At 37.2% G+C, this 21,587-nt stretch overlaps 1 protein-coding gene across 1 annotated transcript; it reads right to left on the minus strand.

Annotated features, from left to right (window-relative positions):
- Positions 1-2,545: 2,545 nt before the first annotated feature.
- Positions 2,546-8,252, minus strand: LOC147618085 (phospho-2-dehydro-3-deoxyheptonate aldolase 2, chloroplastic-like). The gene is made up of 5 exons (XM_086775329.1): positions 7,611-8,252; positions 7,234-7,511; positions 6,690-6,966; positions 4,518-4,763; positions 2,546-3,034 (listed from the first exon to the last, which is right to left on the minus strand). The coding sequence occupies exons 1-5, from the start codon at positions 8,142-8,144 to the stop codon at positions 2,774-2,776; spliced, it is 1,596 nt and encodes a 531-aa protein (XP_086631455.1). The 5' UTR covers positions 8,145-8,252; the 3' UTR covers positions 2,546-2,773.
- Between the last annotated feature and the right edge of the window lie 13,335 nt (positions 8,253-21,587).

The following is a 21,587-nucleotide window of genomic DNA, read 5'->3' on the forward strand; positions in this document are numbered from 1 at the left end:
AATTGGGTGACAAAAAACAACAAAATTGAATGTAAAACTAAGTGTAGCTTTCCTCTAGGTTCTCCCAAGTACTCACCCACACTTGCAACACGCGATTTTTTAGAACAAATGTAATTCTTTCTCTGCCGTTCAAACCTTATCTATACAATTTCTTCACAATGCACCTTCCAAATGCAAAGGTAATAGTGAATCTTGTATAATGGGAGTGGAGCTCTAAGAGGATGGAAGAAACAATGGTATTTCCCCAGTACGGTGCCAAAAATGTTATGGGCTACCGCACCTCCTAAGAAAGAACTCTACTTATTCACAATAGACAACAACCATCCTTGGGTACTTACCAATGCTTTGAGCTCACGTCCCTTGAGGTTCCCCAAGCTCACTTTTGGAAGCTCCACTCCTCCAATCTCCACCTCCACGTTGTCATCGCAGAGTCGCTCAAAAAAATATTACAGAGAGCTCATGATTTGCTTAGATATTTTCAAGATGTTCCTGGTGGAGTTGTGGTCCCCCCGAAGATTGCTTGATGTACAACTATTATGAAGAGGTGAAGGTTGAGAAGAGGAAACACTTATTTCCTTTAGAGAATCATGGAGAGTCAAAGGAGAAAAAGGGTGATGCAAAGGCACTGAAGAAGCTTGATTTAATTCGGATGGTGGCCCAGAGACTGGTCTACAAGGCTGCAATTTACAACAGCCCTATTTTTTATTTTTTTGATGTTACATCATGTGACACCACGTGATTTTTGATAATGGGATAAGTACACCCAATGTGTATACAAGTGAGCCATCATCACCTGAAGAGTTTGGACATGTGGGTCCCATTGGGATAGGTAAAAAAAGTAAGCAACAAGGTAAGCTACAAGTAGTGTACAACACGCAAAGTCATTTCACTAAGTCTGCACATCTAGAAAAGGACCATTATTGGCAAGCTGACATCACAAGGGTTTCAAAGATACATTGGACTATCACCAAGTCAAACCCTAGGCAAAACCAAGGTTTCTAGACCCATCTATAGCCATGGTCTAGGTGATAGTAGAGGCATGGACGCTACAGTTTACAGCAGCTCTTCTTTCGATGTTTTTGATGTTATAGATGACATCGACATGGATTTTGATACCCAATGTGTATACAGGTGAGCCATCTAGTTTTGAAGAGTTTGGACATGTGCATCCCACTGGGACATGCCAATGAGTATACCCAATGTGTATACAGGTGAGCCATCTAGTTTTGAAGAGTTTGGACATGTGCATCCCACTGGGACATGCCAAAACATTAAGCAGCCAGGCAGACTACAAGTAATGACCATGCTTTTGGCTCTACATCAGTGCACCGTTTATCAATAGGAATTACCCTTTTAGGAATATTTTATCTTATGCCGTGGCCCCATTGTGAGCCCTCAGTCCAGAGACAGTCAAGCACAAGCTACGTAGGTAAGTCTCTAAGCCTTAAAGGTCAATCAAGTGTCAACCCTCTTACCCCACTTGGAGAATTTATCAGATAGTGCATGTAGTGTCAACCTTAGTATTAGGTTTGCATTAGGAGCATTTAGGTAAGCCTTGGGCCATGACCAGCCCATAAAGGGCAACTTCCAAGCTATAGGAGGGCTTGGGCAACAAGTGGGCTGCCCTACACATGCCCATTGGTTGTTGGCCAGCATTACAACCTCCGCATGGGCTATTGGCCAACATAGAACAGCCTTATCACAATAGTCAGCCAGCATCATTGAGATGTGAGACTTCCTTTTTACATTAGCTTTCCACTTGAACAAGATATATTATATTATAATCTTAATTGATTTAATTTTTTTGTTGTTGTCTTGCAAAGAGTTCTCTCTCTCTCTCTCTCTCTCTCACACACACACACGCATGCATGCACACACACACACAAACATGTGCATGTAGGTACACGCTAACACACCCCTACATAAGCATGCATGCATGTATGTGCATGCACACACAATATGCATATATGCCACACATGCATGTATGTGCACATGCACGTGCATGCATGCATGCATATGTACACAAACTAGAGTTCAATGTTAGATTATATCCATAGCTTTATAATCAAACAACAAAAGTGAAAAGATTAATGTGTACACATTTCTCTTATATGACTAATGAAGGAGTTTCTTACGAATAATTGCTTCACTTTGAATTGGGTTTAATATTTTTTTCCCCTTGGAAAGCTCAAAAGGTAGCATTGCCTCATATGATAAACTCTTTGCTTATATGGTAACATTTCTTTTTTTGGATTTTTATGATTCTAAGACAGTGCCAATCGAAAAAACATATTCTAAAATTTAGTACAATTATTGTGACATGAAGAAGAAGCTTTTGTTGGTACCTTGAATGTGTAAGATATTTGAGAATTTCATAATTTACACTTATATAAATGTGTTAATGTTTTTTGGAGCCACAGATTCTAGGTACACACATGAGGCAAGCAAGTACCATTTTCCACATTTCAATAAAGTTAGCAACATAGAATACATCTCAAATTTATCGTGCCCAAACTTATACTTAGAGGTAAAACACTCGGTGACATACATAAAGAAGACATCATTATTACATATAAAACTCTAAACACATACAGAGTTGGGAGCAAATACATAAGGAGTTGGCTTGATCAACTTAGAGCCAAAAACAAGGAGTGGATATGTACAAGTTACTTGGTTTGTAGCTAAAAAGGGAAAATGGTAAAATCCTTGGAGAGCAAGAGAATTGACATAGCCTTTTAAGTTTTGTCAAGCCTTATCACAGAAAGGTGCAACTTTAGAAGTGGAGGAGGTGGCTGTGGAGGTGGCCCTTATGCTTACGAAGGCGGTCAGCAATGATGAAGGCTAACTCAAGGGACTGGGAGGCATTGAGGCGAGGGTCACAATGGGTGTGGTACCGATCATGGAGGTCATCCACTGTGACCTCTCGTGACCCCCCTATACACTCTGTCACATTTTGCCCAGTCATCTCTAGATGCACCCCACCCGCATGACTCCCCTCTTCCTCATGCACATCAAAGAATGCCTTTACCTCATCCTGCCCACACACAATCAAATAAACAAATATTATTATTAAGAAACAACACCTGCTAAAACAAATTTCATTAAACTTTTACGACGAGAAAAACTTGTAGCTTTAGCTGGTGGGGCAATTTTGATATATCGAGGAGATGAAGAGGAGACAAGTAGCTTATGAAACCTTAGGATACATTTGTCTATTAAATAATGGCCATGTTAAGAGGGCGATATGTAGTACACTTCAAGTATTATCATGGGTTGTGAGAGTAACAGCATTAATGTGTAGTATTCTACAACGTGCATCTTGACACGAGAGTGAGAGGGTATGAGGGGCTTTGAGAGGAGTCCTCTCATCAACTAGGAATTAGTTGCTTAAATTTTTATTTATTTTTTAACAAGAAAGTGAGAGGTCAATAAATAGGCCAAAAGACAAAGATTGGCATGACAAGATCTATGGGTGAGTCATGAGTCATGAGTCATGACCTATCATACAAATTTGTGATCAAGCAGCAACAGGCCTACAATGTTGTTCTTTAAGAAGGAAGGGGACAAATGGTGGTGGCATCAATGATCACATGCACCTTGGATTATATAAAAAAATGTCAACCACACTCAAAATCTAATGTCCACCGTCCATTGGAAAGAAATCAGTTGATATAATAAACGAATACGTCAAAATTAAGAATCAAGAGTTCTAGGCTCTAGTGTATGAAAAGAAATAGTCCTTTTTTAAAAATAAATCAAAAACAAAAAACAAAAAATAAAAGGAAAATTATGCAGAATCGCGACATTGTTATGAGTTCAAGTTAAAACCCCAAAAAAAGCCTTTTTTTTGGTTTTAAAAGAGAGGAAAATTGGGTAGAATTTTCTGCTACCAACTTCCAAGATGGCGTCGAAGGGCCTAGGTCTATTTTTGAGAAAATGTTTAAAAAACTGGGTAGATTTATTCTTACCAAGTTAATAAATAAATATGATTTAAAAAAAATGAAGAGATCTAAGGGTTCATATAGAATAATTGTGATCGTATGGTGGAGAAATTCTTTAGTGATAGAAAAAACGTGAAATTTAAGAATCTAGAGTTTCTGTAGAGCCGTTCAAGATATCTGACAGTGCATGAAATCTCAAAAAAGAAATAGTCCTTTTTTAAAAAAAATATTCAAAACCAAAAAAAAAATTAAAGGAGAATTATGCAGATTATGAAGGAAATCGCGACATTGTTAGGAGTTCAAGTTAAAACAAAAGAAAAAGAAGAAGCCTTTTTATAAACTTTAAAAGAGGAAAATTACGTCAAAGGGCGCTTTGAGGAAAATGTTATAAAAAAAAAGGGAAAACTGGGTAGATTTAATTTTACCAAGTTAACAAATAAACACGATTTAAAAAAATGCAGAGTTGTGAGGAGATCTAAGGGTTCATATAGAATCATTGTGATCGTATGGTGGAGATTTTTTCTACTGATAGGAAAAACGAATTGAATAATAAAAAAAAGGGGGGAAAAGCTTTACCAGGATGGCGTGGAAGGGTCGAGTTTTGAGGCCCGAGGGGACCTTGATGGTGTTGCCATGCATGGGGTCGCTCACCCACGTCACGATGATGCCAGCCTGCCGTACAGCTCGGATGAGGTGGGGCAGCTTTACCCTTAGCTTCTCGGCCCCCATCCTCACTATCACTGTGAGCCTCCCAGCCTTGTTCTCCGGATTCAACACCTCACACACCTTCACTAGCTCCCCAGGATCCATCTTGTCACTCACCTAATAATTAGGAGTAAAATTAATTTAGTAAAAAAACCATCCCATTAATCATCTCATTAGTCCCACATTCAGCTTCAAATCACAGGCACATATATACATACATTTATTAAGAGTACATACATACATTTATAACAAGTACATACATACATACATTTATTAAGAGTACATACATTTATTAAGAATACTTACATACATATATGAAAACCATCCCATCCATCATCTCATTAGTCCCACATTAAACTTCAAATCACACAATACATATATGAGTACATACATTATACATACTATCTTTCTAGTCTATAACACAAACCAATAAATCATTATATATTTCCATATGTGCTATTTACTAGTACACATGTACTATGCTTTATGTAAAGTATTAGCACATGAGCCTTGTGATTCAAGTGTTAGTAGTGCATGCACACCACACTTTCATGTCATACATGTTCTTTAAGTGAAAGTGGCGGTCCGTATTTTTATGTCCCCTTTAAACATGGATTGTAAAGAAAGTAAAGGACACCATATTAGATAATTTGGGAAAAAAAACCATTTCCATTTGAAAAATGGCATTGTGGTGAACTTGTCCAAAATTTTATCAAAACTCCCTCATGTGACATATCATTGGAAAGATCTTGAAGAGTAGAATCTAGATCTACAATCTATGACAAATTTGGAGTTGGCATGTTTAAGATATATCCAAAATTAAATGGACTGATCAATTCTCAAAATATCATATTTTTCCCAAATTATCTAATATTGACTTCAGGTGTTGAATCAATTAAGTTGAAACAAACTAGTGATAAGAGTATATCTCAATTAAGTCATTGCTTCTACTTATATTATATTATATAGACTCACTTGTACATGTCCTTACATACATGATGTAAATAATGTGAACGTTTCAATCAATTAAGAAGTAAATTGGTAATGATAATGACCATTGGTACATGGGTTGTAAATAAAGAAAAAGTATCAATCAATGAAAAGTAGTGGTAAGGAAAGCACTCGAGGTCCCAAGGTATTGGGTTCGAGTTCTCCATGTGCAAGCCATGGCACTTGTGTGTGTGTGTTGTTCTTTCAAATTCCCAGCCAACTTTTGGGCCAAAAAAAAGAGAAGTCATTACTTGTGTACATATAGAGCTAAAAATGTCCATTAAATAAAATAGGTCAAGGGCCCGGGAGTCCACTAAAGAATATGTAAGATAGCATATGCGTTCAACAGAAAGGGTTTTTTCTTGGATGGACTTACAGAAATATTTACATACGTAATGGGTTTTTTAATTGAAAAAGTGAAAATTTCTATACATGAGGATTAGTTTTATTACCAAAATCCATACATAAGGGTTATATTAAATATAACAAAAATTATTAATAAGAGTAATTTTTAAATACCCCTTGAGCGCACATGCTATAGGGAGTGTTTACATAGTGGCTGGGGTCAAGGGGCCTAGGACATAGTTGTATGAGGGATTGGACTTGTTGGGCAAGAACTTGATTCACACCCATAATTAAATATAGAATATATATCTCCCTCAATTAAGGTGTCAAATCATTAACCGATGAGGAGATTTAATTGAGATCAATGTAGTATGTGGAAAGTGTAACTTTCACTAACCATGTAAGGGGTGAGATTAAAGGTAAGCAAGCCCAGATCAATGTTGTATGTGGACAGTGTAACTTTCAAGTGCTAACCTGAGAAGGGGTGAGATTAAATGTAAGCAAGCCCCCCACATTAGGTAGACAACTTGGGGTAATTTGTGCTGGGATTGTGGTCCAAGAAGAAATTGCTCAATTGAGTAGAGGATGATGGTAGGAATATACAGCAAATTAATCAAAGAAGAAAGTAAATGCTAAAGATTAATGTGTGTATATAATGTGGGGACTTTGGTACCAACAAAGAGTGTTTGATCAAGATTAATGTGGTACCTTTACTCCGAGAGGGTTTGCCACGCCTCTGAGGAACTCGATGTGGGCACCATCCAGCTGCCTAGTCCTCTCTCCAACCCACAGCATGTGTGCAGAGCAGTCATACCATAGGCCAGTTGTGGAGTCCAAGCGAGTCAAGGATTGCTCATAAGGGAGCAACAAGCATTCATGAGAGGTCCAAAACTCCGTGGATGTCATTATGGGGTGCTCAATTGTCAACCCAAGTGCTGCCATGAAGCCAAGGGCCTCATCCACTCTATTGGCAAGCTCTCGGTATCTGCACTCCCATAATATTCAAGGAAAAGATGGATTAGCGTCATTAACCTTGGTCAGGGTCTCATTAACCTTTGGGCTTAATTATCAGAGGTTACAATGCTAACTAGAAGTTGAAATTAGGATCTAAGTGCCCCCATCGAATTGAATATTTGTAAGAAGTTTATGAAGACGCAATTCAATCAAGGGGATCAAAGATGGAGTTGATTAGATCAAAGCATCCAACGATCAGATCGAATGAAATTAAGATGATCATTAGTTCATTAATTACCTGCTGCCTTGTTCGTTGTGTGAGGTAAAATCCAAGTTCCAGTGGGTGACTCTTTGCATGGCAGCGTAGCCACCGGTGGCAAAAGAGCGGAGGAGGTTAAGGGTGGCGGCGGCCTGGCTGTAAGCTCTGACCATTCTGTTGGGGTCAGGGACTCTTGATTTCTCAGTGAATGGGTCTCCATTGATGTTGTCACCCCGGTAGCTGGGCAGTTTCACACCATCTCTCTCTTCATAATCCTCTGATCTGGGCTTGGCAAACTGGCCGGCCAGGCGGCCAACCTGCAGAAATACAGAATTAGGGAGAGAAGATTAGCTTGAGAAACAATTATCAGAGGATTTAAGCCCCCCAAAAAAAAATCAATTCAATTAATTAAGGACCTTGATGACCGGCATTTGGCCGCCGAACATTAGCACCGCGCCCATCTGCAAGATCACACGGAAGGTGTCCCGGATGTTCACGGCGTTAAACTCCTTAAAGCTCTCCGCGCAGTCGCCCCCCTGCAGCAAAAACGCCCGCCCAAGGGCGGCCTCCCCCAGCTTCTCCTCCAAACTCCGCGCCTCCCCCGCAAACACAAGCGGCGGAAACTCCTCCAAACTCTTCAACACAGCCTCCAGCTCCGCCTCGTCTGGGTACCCAGGCAGCTGCAAGGCTGTTTTGCTCTTCCAACTTGCCACACTCCACGCACCAGCTGCTGATTTATCATGGGTAAGATCCTTCTTGGCCAAGTTTTCCATGATTGCGCTGCTGCTTGCTGCGGGCTCGGCTGCATGCACAGCTCTGGCTACCTCATTTAACCTACTCTGAGTTGCTCTAGGCGCCCACAGCTTTGAAGAATATGCAGGGGATATGAATGATGAATGCGTGTTAGCAGTTGAGGGTTGGCAATGCACATTAAGAAGCTGGGCAGCCATAGCTTCGAGCTGTGTACTCTTGCAGCAGCAGCAGCAGCAGCCGCCAAAGGTAGCAAGCAAGAAGAAGAAGAATGTGTGCTGTGCTACAACGCTAACGAGCGTGCTTATGCCATATTTATTAGAGAGGATTCCATTAGTTTAACTCTACCCTTGTAACCTAATGTCTACTCTCTTTTAACCCAAGTTTAATCTGACCCTTCACCTAACCCCCCTGGCCCCCTTGCTCCACGTGCCCACTAACAACAAGACTTCATCCTTTTGCTACAAATAAATGTTTTTTTAATAAAAAGTGTAAACCCGTCATTTCAAATTATAGGGCTTATCATTCATTCATATGAACGTACTTTCTCTTGCAAATAAAATTTGCAGCTTTTCAAGACTTTCTATCTTACTTAGCTTGCAGATTTCGAAAGTTTCCATCACATTAAACACCACTTTTCATTCTTTTTTTGCTCTCATATTATAATATTACTTGCTCTTAAGATACACTTGATATATATTCTCCCATTATTCATTATCCTAATGCTTCTCTTTGCATATTCCATTAAAAAATATATATATATCCTAATTCACTTCCTCTAGTTAATCCCATTACCAATACCCACCTATCCTTCTCATTGCACCCCACAATTTTCTGTGTAATGTTCCAACCACCCATATATGCTTCTTACGTCACGACGATGATCACATTAGATGTTCATAAGCATGTTTCAATGGTCACATTGGATGTTCATAAGCACGTTTCACACATTATTTGAGCATTGCTACATGCATCCTTGAACATAAATCAACTTCAAGTTGACTATTCAACATTGATACATTATACACCTTCACGCTATTCAGCCTCATGCCCATTGATTTTTTATATCAAATACTCTATGAGAATCAGTCCACATTCACAAGAGACTTTTAAGGAGTCAAACATCAAGTACTTGATCAAACACATGTTCTATTTTTATTAAGAAGATGATCTTCTTAGGACTAGACCAAGAAGTTTTGGGATGTTTCCAATCTATTTTAAAAACCCACAAAGTTGGCGCACAGTTGGAACGGGTTGCCTAATGGGCTCTGGACGGATAGAATAAACTATCCATAGGTTACCCACAGGTAGAGCCAGCTGTAAAAAAGAGCTACGCAGAATCAGATGGCTTGACAAAGGGAGTTGCGCACAGCTAAGAGACGGACTGACAAGAGGGTGAGCATAGGTAGATGGGTTGCATTGTTTGTATCCCATAAAATGATTGTTGATTTGTCTTGTTAATCGGAGTATTTGATAGTTGAGTACACAAAATATTTACTATCTCAAGTCACTCATAAATAAGGATAAATTATTTGTAAAATTAGTATGTTTGCACCAAACCCATTTATATGTTTTCCTAGAAGCCAAGTGTCCTAATTTTAACACCCTCCTCGTTTAGTAATCAACTTTGGTTCTAAAATACACATTCCAAATGCATGCATGTTTCTCAATCTTGACACCTGCAACAACCAACCTAAACCATGTGACAAAGTTATCATTTGTTAATGTGTTTCATGATTGATATATAAGCTTAGTACTTTAACTTGTTACAGTTACCAACTTTAACTAGAACTTTATGTTGGGAGTTGTGTGACTTAGTTTGCTACTCCTTTTAGATCTAAAAAAGAAAAGTTCTTGTGAGGTGCATTAGTGCATGCCATGTGAATGATACACAATATTAGTGTCTAATTTATTTTAGAGTGCATGGATCATGCCTTAAACATGACACTTAAACTATGCAATAAAGTCAATGTCAATCACTTGATGTTGATGTGAATCACTTGCTGTCAACTTATTATGTCTATAAAGAAATAACAAAGATCACTGTTTTTCTTCCTACATAGAATTAAAGTGATCATGTTTATGCTTTTAATGGGAAGTGTAATTTCACTTGATTGCCTCCTCTATTTTAATAAGAGTGATCATTTGGAGCTCCATTTTCTACGTGATGCTGAAACTTTTGTAAAGTTTTCTCGCAAAATGTGCCTACAAAAGCAAGATGCAATACTATTATAGTTTGAAACTACATATTTTTTAAAGTGTGTCCACAAACCAAGATGCAATTTTTATCATAAATTGAGATTTCTTATTTATTTAACATGCATGTGCTGTTTCATCAATGATCTTTCAGAAATTATTTCATTGCTCTTTTAGATCTCATATTGGCATCAGTTATAGTGTTATCACTACATGGACCTGGTCAAGTGCCTTGGGTTATGCTCGAAAAATCCGGTATAAAATGTACTTTTCTTGGTTGAACTATAGCTTCTCGATTGAAATTGGGATTGTCTTCATTTTGAAGAGACAAAAATTATAAACAAAAATGGTTAAAAAAATTCTTTTTTTAAAAGTAGTGGTGTCATGTGTAATTCACTTTTCGTAGCAATCGATTGTAAGAACTTATTTCTATAATTACTTTTTAGAAAAGAACACATTTTTATTTTAAACTTCATGCAAGTTATAATCCTTTGTAGAATCCAAGAACATAATATGACACTCTCACTTGGGTTCTTTTTTTAGAGAATGAATGAAAAAAGGTATAGGGAAAAGCCATTATATAGACCGTTCCAGGAGTGGGTGGGGAACATCTTCATCATCAAAGTCACCTCGTTTTTAGTAAAAATCAAACCAACACTATAAATACAAATTTATGACACCCTAAAGTTATAATGAGAAACATTTTAAAACTGCTTTTCATTCAAGCATATTATTATGCACATATATATGCATTAAATATCACAGACTTTAATACTATATTTTTTACATGAATACACATCCATGTAGACATGATTTTTTTGTTTAAAGTATTTTTACAATTTATAAAAACATTTCCCATCAGTGTCTATTTTAAGTCACCTAGGGATGCTCGATTTCAATTTACCGTGTTATGAAATCAAAACTAAAGTTGATATTTTATATCGTATGCTCTCATGTGATATGTAATATTTCCTAGAAGTGAGGCCCTTAAGATAAACTCATGTATGAAGGATGAATCCATACATAAGGGTTTGTAAGAACTTACCTTCACATAGCTAGGGGTTTTCTGCACTCTCAATTTTTTAATAAAACTTTTATCATGTGGCATCTAAATGGACTTTTTTTCACCATTTTTAAATCAATTATATCTTTCTCATATAAACTTTCAACACACACCATTCCCATAATTGTTCCATAAAATTGGCTTTTGATTAAAAAAAGCTCAATCTTGATTTCTAAATTTATTTCTAGAATGCAAAGAAAAACTATCTAATAAGCCATGAATTAACTTGAGTGATCTTGGTTAGCATGCATCTATACTTGGTAAGAGATTTGGGAAAACAATTGGCCTAGAAAATTCATGATTTTTAGGATTACTTAGGTGGCCTAAAAATGTTACGATAGCCTTGCTTTTCAAGAAAAGTATGACAACTTTATTAAATATATGAAAATAGTTTAAAAACATCTAAAATAAAAATTTTATTCAAAATGTGTCTTAATTATGGCCACAAAATAATATACCCTTAAAATATTTTTGGTACTTTAAAAAAAACCTGTGTTGTGTTGCAAGAAACTCCTTAAAGTCAAAGATAGTGTTGATATGGGAGCACTGCAATGAAACACTTGTGGAGATGCTTATATTAATTCTTATATTGTTGTTTATATCAACACTTAGATAAGTACTTATTATAACAACAATAAATCAAGTTGTTACAATATAGTCTTTGAAACGGCTTGAAACTTCTCATAAGACAAATTGGGAAAATCCTCCAATCTACCCCAATGTATTAAGTTACATTAAAGAAAACCCACATTGTGAAGAAGAGAAAAATGCATGAAAGGAACACAAAATCAATCTTTATTAAAATAAGGGAAAGTATTAAAATAGCCCATCTATATACAATCATTAAAGAAAACCCACATTGTGAAGAGAAAAATGCATGAAAGGAACACAAAATCAATCTTTATAAAAATAAGGGCAAGGTTCAAAATAGCCCATCTAGCCCGCATACTTGATTAAACTAAACTATAAGATGATACATGATCTTAGAGAGAGAGAGAGAGAGAGAGAGAGAGAGAGAGAGAGAGAGAGAGAGAGACCCCACACACACACACACACACACATACATAGATGTATATATGCATAGACACAAACACACGTATACATATATATACATACATACACATATATATATCTATGTATAGACATAGACACACACATACATATGCATACATACATATATATATGTATGTATGCATATGTATGTATATATGTATATGTATGTGTGTATGTATATGTATGTGTGTGCGCGCGTGGGTCTCTCTCACTCTCTCATACATACATACATACGTATGTATATATATGTATGCATGTGTCTGTGTCTGTGTCTGTGTCTGTGTCTGTGTCTATGTCTATATGTATCTATGTATGTGTGTGTGTGCGCGTGGGTACATACATATATATGTATGTGTATATATACATAAATATGTATGTATATATATATGTATGTATATATATATGTATGTATGTGTGTGTTTGTGTCTATGTCTATATATATCTATGTATGTGTTTGTGCGCATGGGTCTCTCTCTCTCACTAAGATCATGTATCATCTTATGGTTTATTTTATCAAGTATGCGGGCCAGATGGGCTATTTTAATACGTGCCCCTTCTTTTAATAAAGATCAGTTTTGCATTCCTTTCATGCATTTTTCTCTTCTTCACAATGTGGGTTTTCTTTAATGATTGTATATAGTAAAACTTAATACATTGGGGTAGATTGGAGGATTTTCCCAATCTATCCTATGAGAAGTTTCAAGGTGTTTCTAAGACTATATTGTAATAACTTGATTTATTGTTGTTATAAGTAGTTATCTAAGTGTTGATATAAACAATGATATAAGAATTAATATAAGCACTAATATAAGCTATGTATGTATACATATAATACGTACATACATATATATATGTATGTATACATACATACATACACATACACACATTATGTACATATGTGTGTATGTGTATGTATGTATATATACATACATATATATATATATATATGTATGTATGTATGTATGTATACATACATACATACATACATATATATGTATGTATGTACATATGTATGTATGTATACATACACATGCACATACAACATACACACATATGTACATATGTATGTGCGTGTGCGTGTGTTTTTATACATACATACATACATGCTTGCAATTTTTTCCTAATGGCATCCCACTCCATAGACCAAACTGTAAATGATTTTTTTTTTTTGGAAGGATTTTACATTATGTTTATATAACATGTTTCATTTTTATACTTACACTTATCTTGTATTTCTCTGTATAGATATATATCCTTCAAATGTGATAGATTGGCAGTCTGCACAGATATTATAGTGGGAATCCTCGATGTGTTTCATGCTTTTATTGATGAGCAGCTATACAAAGAAAGCTGAAGCGGGAATTTGGGAAAGAGCGGAGTTTTATTTAATAACAAATTTTACACGGCACATCATAGTGTTATAAGTTATAGATCTTTGAAAGCATTACCACTGCCTTCATTTTTCAAACTTTAGAATGGCCAATACCCACTTCAAAAACAAGTGAGTGCTTTAAATTAAAGATATACCAAGACCTGCAAAGATGTATGAGACCAAATGTAGCAAATCGCCAGGTGAAAATCGTTATCTTTATGCCATTACATCTTTTTGTTACCTTCTTTTATAATGAGGAGGTTGGAAATACATTGTCAATGAGGATATGTAAATCAAAGAAATGTTTGGATTTCTTAGATCAAAACAAATATGTGAAAGAATTAAATGAGGTTACTTGCAAAATCCAATGGACGTCTACTGTCTGTAAATTTATGATTGGCTCTCATAATTTTATTTTAGCCTTCCATTATATGAGGCAGCATTATGTCAATGTAAATCTTGTAATAATTGATCAGGACTTGGAGGATGACATTGAAAATCCATTGATCTTATTAGAGGTATGGTTTGAGCATGAGCTCTTGACAACACTTAATATTAGGTCAAACGTCTCCCTAGGTCAAGTGAGAACAGACTTGGCAAACGAGGAGGACCTACAACTACCTGATGATTATGTGTTCTAATGCAATGACGTAAGGTATGTCAATCACTCTAATCTTGAAAAAGTTTTGATTTCAACAATATGCCATAATCATTATTATTTACATACAACTGTCATTTTTGGAAATAGGTAGAGTTTCATGTACAGACATTAACAAGAAGCAAGTTTGTTATAAGATTCATCATTACAACATGGAGATACAACTGTCATTTTTGGAAATAGGTACCAAGGAGAAAAGAAAGGAGAGTTACATGTACATACATTAACAAGAAGCAAGTTTTCTTGGTGAAACCGATTATGTTATAAGATTCATCATTACAACATGGAGATACATATGTGACATACATCTTGGAGATATTCACAAAAAGATCCTCATGTATTCTTGATGGCAAAAAATTACAAAGGATCAATGCCTTGTTTACGTTAATCATGAAACCATTTTGTATTTCTAAGAGAAATAGAAGCAAAATCAATATGTTTTTACATTGTCAAATGTTTTGCATTTTGACATAAGATCACAGCTTTGTTCTACATGAATGAAGAACGAAGGAAACCAAGATATCATTTCCAAAAAAAGGTGCATGCTTACCGTTCCTGAGGGTAATTCAAAATAGAGTGTAGCAACAACATTACGTTGCACAACTATGGCCATCAAATTGCTTAGGGACTTTGCATTTCATGAATGATGTCTCATCTAACATCTTGGGGTCATGGGTGCTGGCCTCGAGAGTGCTTATAAACTTTCTAATTGATCTACACACAGCTTCATAGTTATAAATACTGAAAGCCTCTCTCTCTCTCTCCCCTGATATATAAAAAATGATTGTGTAGACTTACTGTCTAACAGTGCCATGATAGCCTTTGGCTAAATTGGCCAAGTAATAATGCTTTGATTCCATATCGTAAGCGATTAAACTCCAATGCAAACTACAAAGTATATAAAGACATTAAATATGAGAATAAGGAAAGGGAAAAAGACATAGAATATACAAAGTATATCAATATCACTATACTAAATTGCATATCACTTATTGTTGATGATATTCCATTAGGATGAGTTGAGCTACGTTAAAATTAATGCAACTAAACCACGTGCATACATCCACGAGTAAAGTCTGCTATGAAGTCGAAACAGCCGAAAGGAGGGAATCTACAATATAAACTTTCTCTTGAACCTATGATGGGAGATTTGATATAACCAGGCTGCATAATAAAATAACATTATATCAGTCACTTTAAGCAAGAAAAATACTTTAGAATCAAGATGATGATAAGGACTTAGCAAACCTTAGAGAAGCCAACAAAACTTTATCATTGACCTCCTTGTGCAAATCCAATAGAATTCAAGTCTCCTCTATGTTGAAAGAAAAGAATTGTGAATTGTTTTGTATTAGAAGTTTAACATAAAAGGAGGGGCCCAAGATACCCAATGATTCAACATTATTATGATGAATCACCAGTTGAAATTTGCTATGGAGGATCAAATATGGTGATTAAACACATGATTGAATAGAAATGATGCTAAGCATAAGTATTAAACACTAATAAAAATTATTACCTTAATGATGCTCATAATGACAGCATAATTGGAGGCAAAGAAGCTTGATCAATTCCATTAGATGTGAGCCTCTTATATAGGCTAGAGTACATGATATTAAGTTGCAATTAGGTGTTAAACCTTGATCTAAATCATCTCCACCTTCCCTCCTTTATTCATGGACCTAAAAGTGACCTGCCTTCCTAGATTCAAGCTGACTAATCTAGTCACACCTAATGATGATCCCACGACCTCTTTTGGTTGATTTTGAGCTACCATTTGACCCTTTTACATAATGGTAGTGATAGACGATAACACTGAACACATTTGCCCATATATCTATGACATTTGTGTGGTTTTATGTGGATAGTGCATGTACAAGGTATGTGCCCCATGCAACATTTCTAATGAGGTGTTTGCCATATTTTTAACATCACCTAACATGTATCTTCAATAGTAGCATCCCTCCTCTTCCTCTCTTTCAGCTCCTGATCCTTGGCTTGGTTTTGCCTCTAGCTTATGAATTGAGTCATGTGTCATGAGAATGAGTGACATCAGTCACATTTATGACTTTAACTTTTCCCCTCAAAGGAGGGATTTCAAGAATGTATTTCATCTTTGTATCGGAAAGAAGCATAGGCTCAAGAGTCTTGTCATATCAAAATCTAACAAGCCAAAGGGAGTTAATATCCCTCGGCATCACTGTGATTATGTGCGTATGGGCATTGGTGAACATAACTATCTTAAAAGAATTCGATAAGAAAGTCCTCTACAGTCTCCTATAGGCAACTTATGGCAGAAGCCTGCCAATGCATATTGATATTGAACCTGTCTCGCAAATGGATCTTACAAGGCATTGGAAAGGGAGCTTCATGATGGTGATTTTCATGTGTCTATGTACCCTTCTCAGCTCATGGAGGACAGATCTATGCGCTCGTACCTTTGTTTCCTCATTGTCGAGAGTGCGGACATAGTCTTTCTAGGACTAGCCTTCGTAGCTTTTGAAGCTTTTTCCCCTACTTTAGGATCGTCATTCAATGAGCGCCATTTGAAAATTAAAATGGGCGTTTATATTACAAGTCTCTCAGAAAATATAAAAAACAAGAAAGTAGCACCAAATCTCACTACAACACGAAATGGGGACATTAGACGCAATGTTGATCCCTTCTCGCATTATAGCGATATCTCATGCAGAGCTCTTCATTCCACAAAATGACTAATCAAAAGCTTAAATAAGTTAACAAATAATCAAGAAAGTATAACGCAAGAAAAAAATTGAATGATTCACTATAATGCAAAGATAATATTCAGGCGTTGTCTTGGGTGTAGTGATTTGTCACATAGTACTGATTTTTGACATGGTGGGGACGTCAAAAATTACCACCATGCAATCCTAACCACCATTTCTCATGTAGAGGAGTTCAAAAAAATAATGCAAAAATGCAAGAAATAAAAATGAAATTGGTAATATAAGATAAAAACAATGCAAGGACTTCGTGTTGTACTGATCGGCACTTAAGGATATATCACAAATATATTAAAAGTATCACAAATATATCAAAAGTGTATCATAAATGTATAAAATGAATCAAAAATATATCAGAATGCATAAAATGAATGGACACACTATAACGCAAAAAGAAAATTCAAAGTCTTATCTCGCATTGTGACGCTTTGTCTGTAGTTACCTTGATCAAAGTAAGTGCTGAGAATGAAGAGGTGGAGCCCACGAACCATAGATAGAGCATAGATGTGATTGAAGTAAGTGCTAAGGATGAAGTGGTGGAGCCCGCGAAGTGTAGATAGAGTATAGAAGATATCGTAGAACAATCGAAGAAGCGAAAGGAGAAGTAGAATGACATGTGTACGCATTAATAAATAGTTATGACACAAAATGATTACACCCAATGTATGTGTGACACATGTCCACAATGATTGTTATCATGTGGGTCCAACACGTGCTGAATATTAAGTGAGGCAGTGGCCAATGCATGAGTGCCATGTGTAAAGACAGTTACATTCATTTACGATTGCACGAACTAAGGTCATTCTTGCTCTTGTTTAGTTTTTTTTGTGCGTTCTTCAGATCGTTTGCCATTACCACTTTTCGGCCCCATTTATAACTTTGAGGTATGTTTTCAAAGTCTTCAACGTTTCATTCGGCAAATGTTTCTTGTATTTTAAATTTTTCTTCATATCGTTGTCATTGTCATTACCACTTTTCTGCCCCATTTAGTTATACATCTCTGATGCATAACTTTACACCTTTTCAACAAATAATTAGAACGCAAAGTTGAATGACGGTTGTGTCAAATCACTACAATGTGAGAAGGGCATGATGATTTCATCTAATGGCCTCATATCGGGCTGTTATTGTTGAGATATCGAGCTCATCTAGTGAGGCGATGGACATTGATGACCTGCTTGGGGGATAGGCCCCACACTTACACCACTGGCATGGTTGGTAAGATCATGGGTGATATGCGACTAGTGGGATGACAGGCTGTGTGTGACAGCCATTCTAGAGACTGGCATAGTTATAGCACCAGCTCATTTAGTTGGGTTCACACTATAGAGAACCCTAGTATGTATTTGGTTGAGTACCTTTTCATATTGTGTGTACTCTTATCTTTGTATATGGTGTGTTTAGTGTTGTGTGAAGTAAAAGAAGATTTTCAGCCTCTCACCTTGTGTGTTCTCTTTTAGGGTTTTGTGAGTGTGTGTGTGCTTGCAAGAGCTCAAGCTCTCTTCTCCCCTGCATCTTTTCATGGTATCAAAGCAGCCTGGTTCATGCTTAAGGGCTGAGAGCTACAAGTAAGAGAAGCACAGGAAGCGGTACGAGGGTAAGAGCTTCATCTACTCTTCCCTATTTGTGTTGGCGACTACACCCTTGTCGGGAGCTCTACGGGAGGCACCGGCAAACGATCTCTGAATGAGGAGCTTTCTTCGTGGGAGTAAAGCTATAAGGCAACTATATTATCCTATTGGACAGAGTTTTTCGGGCTGAAAATGCGTTTCGAGCACGTTAGGACTTCGAAAAGCAGGCGATTTCGAGCACTGCACGGGTAAGTCATCGATTCTTTGCAGAACTCTGTTTTAAGAACTGCAGGAAGACAAATTGGTTGTGTAGACATTGTGTGTGCTGCAAAAAGGAGGTTAAACAGTTGCCATTGGGTGTATGTATGCACATTGAGGCCACTGGTTTTGTGACATTTGAGTGTAGTACCACTGCAAAAAATACAACAATTTGTGCAGGACAAACCAGAGTGTTGTTTCTGGTAAATTTGTGTGTCTGGCAAGATGTCAAATGATGGCATAAACCAGATTGTTGCTGAGAAGCTTGACAAGAACAAATTCCATGCTTGGAGGTTCAGGTTGACAAATTTCCTGATGGGAAAGGGTTACTGGCACTACATAGAAGGTGAGCATGAAGAGGCACCGGAGATACCGGAGATCAATCCGACTGCTCTGCAGATGTGAAAGAGTTCAAGGATTGGAACCAAGGAGCCAGAAAAGTTATGTATTGGCTCTCTAACAGTATACTAACACCATGATTGGGCACATACAGGATGCCAAGTCCCCCAAGGAGGTGCGGGACACCTTGGTAAAACTCTATGAAACGAATACCAAGGCACGAGAGATACAGTTGAAGAATGAACTTCGTACTGTGGAGAAAAAGAGTATGTTTGTGAATGATATGCATTGAAGATCAAGGGTATTGTGGAATCCCTTGCATCTATTGGCATTTCAGTAGATGATGATGATAAGGTGGAAGTCTGTCTACATGGTCTCGGGCCACAATACAAGGCATTCAAGACGTCTATTCAGACTCGGGAAAACATTCCCAATTTCACAGATTTGGTGTCTATGTTGATTATAGAAGAGAAGAGCTTGGGTGGGGTGAAGACTAACAGTCTTCACAAAACAAAAACATTTCAGAGCAACAGGCCTTCTACACAAGTTCAGGAAGAGGACGAGGTAGAGGAGGCCGTGGACGCAGCCAAGGAGGTGGCCAAACAGGTAATCAGAATTATGGCCAGTAGCAGCAACAACAACAGTCCCAGAATTCACAACAACATCAACACACAGGTGGAAGAGGCCAATTCAGGGGCAGGGGGAGTCAAAGAGGTCGTGGAAATTGGCAAAGGCAGTATAATGATACATGTGGATGCTTTTATTATGGTAAGCATGGACATGTGCAGGCAGATTATTATAAGAAGCAGGCTAACATGCAAAATGGGAAATTGCAACAAAACAACTATGCATCCTCGAGCAGAAACAATGAGGATAATGAAAGGTTGTTTGTTATGCAGCATGTCGTTAATGCCATGTCTGAAAATGTTGAAGCAGCATATAAAGATGATGTATGGTATGTTGATTCAGGTGCTTTGAACCACATGACAAGTCATGGGGAGTGGTTCAAGGAGATGAAAAACCTTGAAAGACCAGGTTTTGTGGAAACAAGGGATGACACTGCTCATCCAATTGCACATGTTGGAGATGTGCCATTGTCTATGCAGGATGGCAAAGTGAAGTACCTTGCAGATGTACTTCATGTTCCAAACATAACAAAGAATCTGGTTTCAGTTGGCCAGATGATTGAGCAGGGTTTGCAGGTTCGGTTTAACCCTGATGGTTGTTATGTTGAAGACTTTAAAGACAAGTGCAAGTTGGTTGCAAAAGGCAACAGAGTGTGGGCAGAATGTTTACATTGAATGTAAACATGCCTGAAGTGAGTGCTGCGATGTTTGCAAATGGTTCAAGAATTGTTGCATACACTGACATTTGGCATAAAAGAATTAGACATGTGAATGTGCAGAGAATGAAGTCTATGCAGACTAAAGGAATTGTGATAGGGCTGCCAAAGTTTAAAGTTGAAAAGGTATGTAGAAAATATGTGAAGCATGCCAATTGGAAAGCAAACAAAGCATGTATTTCCACGTGATAGTGAGCAGAAATGCACTAGATGTTGTGCATTCAGATGTATGGGGTCCTACGAAGACCATGTCTATGGGAGGCTGCAAGTATTATATGACATTTATTGATAACCACACAAGGAAAGTGTGGGTATACTTCATGAAGGAGAAGAGTGAGGACTCATTTTCAGAATTTCAGAGTTATGGTTGAAAAGCAAACAGGGAAACATGTAAAGTGCCTAAGGTCAGGTGGAGGGGGAGAGTACTTCTCCAATGAGTTCTCTGAATTTTTGAAGAAGAATGGTATTTAGAGACAGTTTACATGCAGATACACTCCGTAGCAAAATGGAGTTGCTGAGCAGAAAAACATACACATTGCTGAGATTGCGCGAGCATTGATCGAAGAGAAGAATATGCCACGTAGCTATTGGGCTGAGGCTATTTAGACGTGGGAATTGATTCTTAAATTGTTGGCTCAAATGTTGTCAAGGCGATAGATGACAGAAATGTGAGCAAGAATGTACTAGATGTTGTACATTCAGATGTATGGGATCCTGCAAAAACTATGTCTATGGGTGGCTGCTCTGCAGGTACTACGTAGCATTCATTGATGAGGACCATACGAGGAAAGTGTGGGTGTATTTCATAAAGGAGAAGAGTGAAGTGTTCACTCATTTTCATAATTTCATAGTGATGCTGAAAAACAAATAGGAAAGCATGTGACGTGCCTAAGGTCATATGAAGGGGGAGAATACTTCTCCAATGAGTTCTCTGAATTCTTGCAAAAGAATGAAATTCAGAGACAATTTACATGTAGATACACTCCACAACAAAATGGAGTTGCTGAGCGCATAAACGGGCACATTGCAGAGATAGCATGAGCATTG

This window comes from Cibotium barometz, chromosome 35 (assembly GCF_041138505.1).
Source record: "Cibotium barometz isolate CiBa-2024 chromosome 35, ASM4113850v1, whole genome shotgun sequence".
Lineage (NCBI taxonomy): Eukaryota > Viridiplantae > Streptophyta > Polypodiopsida > Cyatheales > Cibotiaceae > Cibotium > Cibotium barometz.

Bases quoted from the DNA above. Each gene is read 5' to 3' on its own strand.
- LOC147618085 (XM_086775329.1), bottom strand. From the start codon at position 8,144: ATGGCTGCCCAGCTTCTTAATGTGCATTGCCAACCCTCAACTGCTAAC. The intron at 7,512-7,610 runs GTCCTTAATTAA...GTATTTCTGCAG, and splicing joins GCCAAATGCCGGTCATCAAG to GTTGGCCGCCTGGCCGGCCA. The intron at 4,764-6,689 runs GTACCACATTAA...CCTAATTATTAG, and splicing joins CAAACCCTCTCGGAGTAAAG to GTGAGTGACAAGATGGATCC.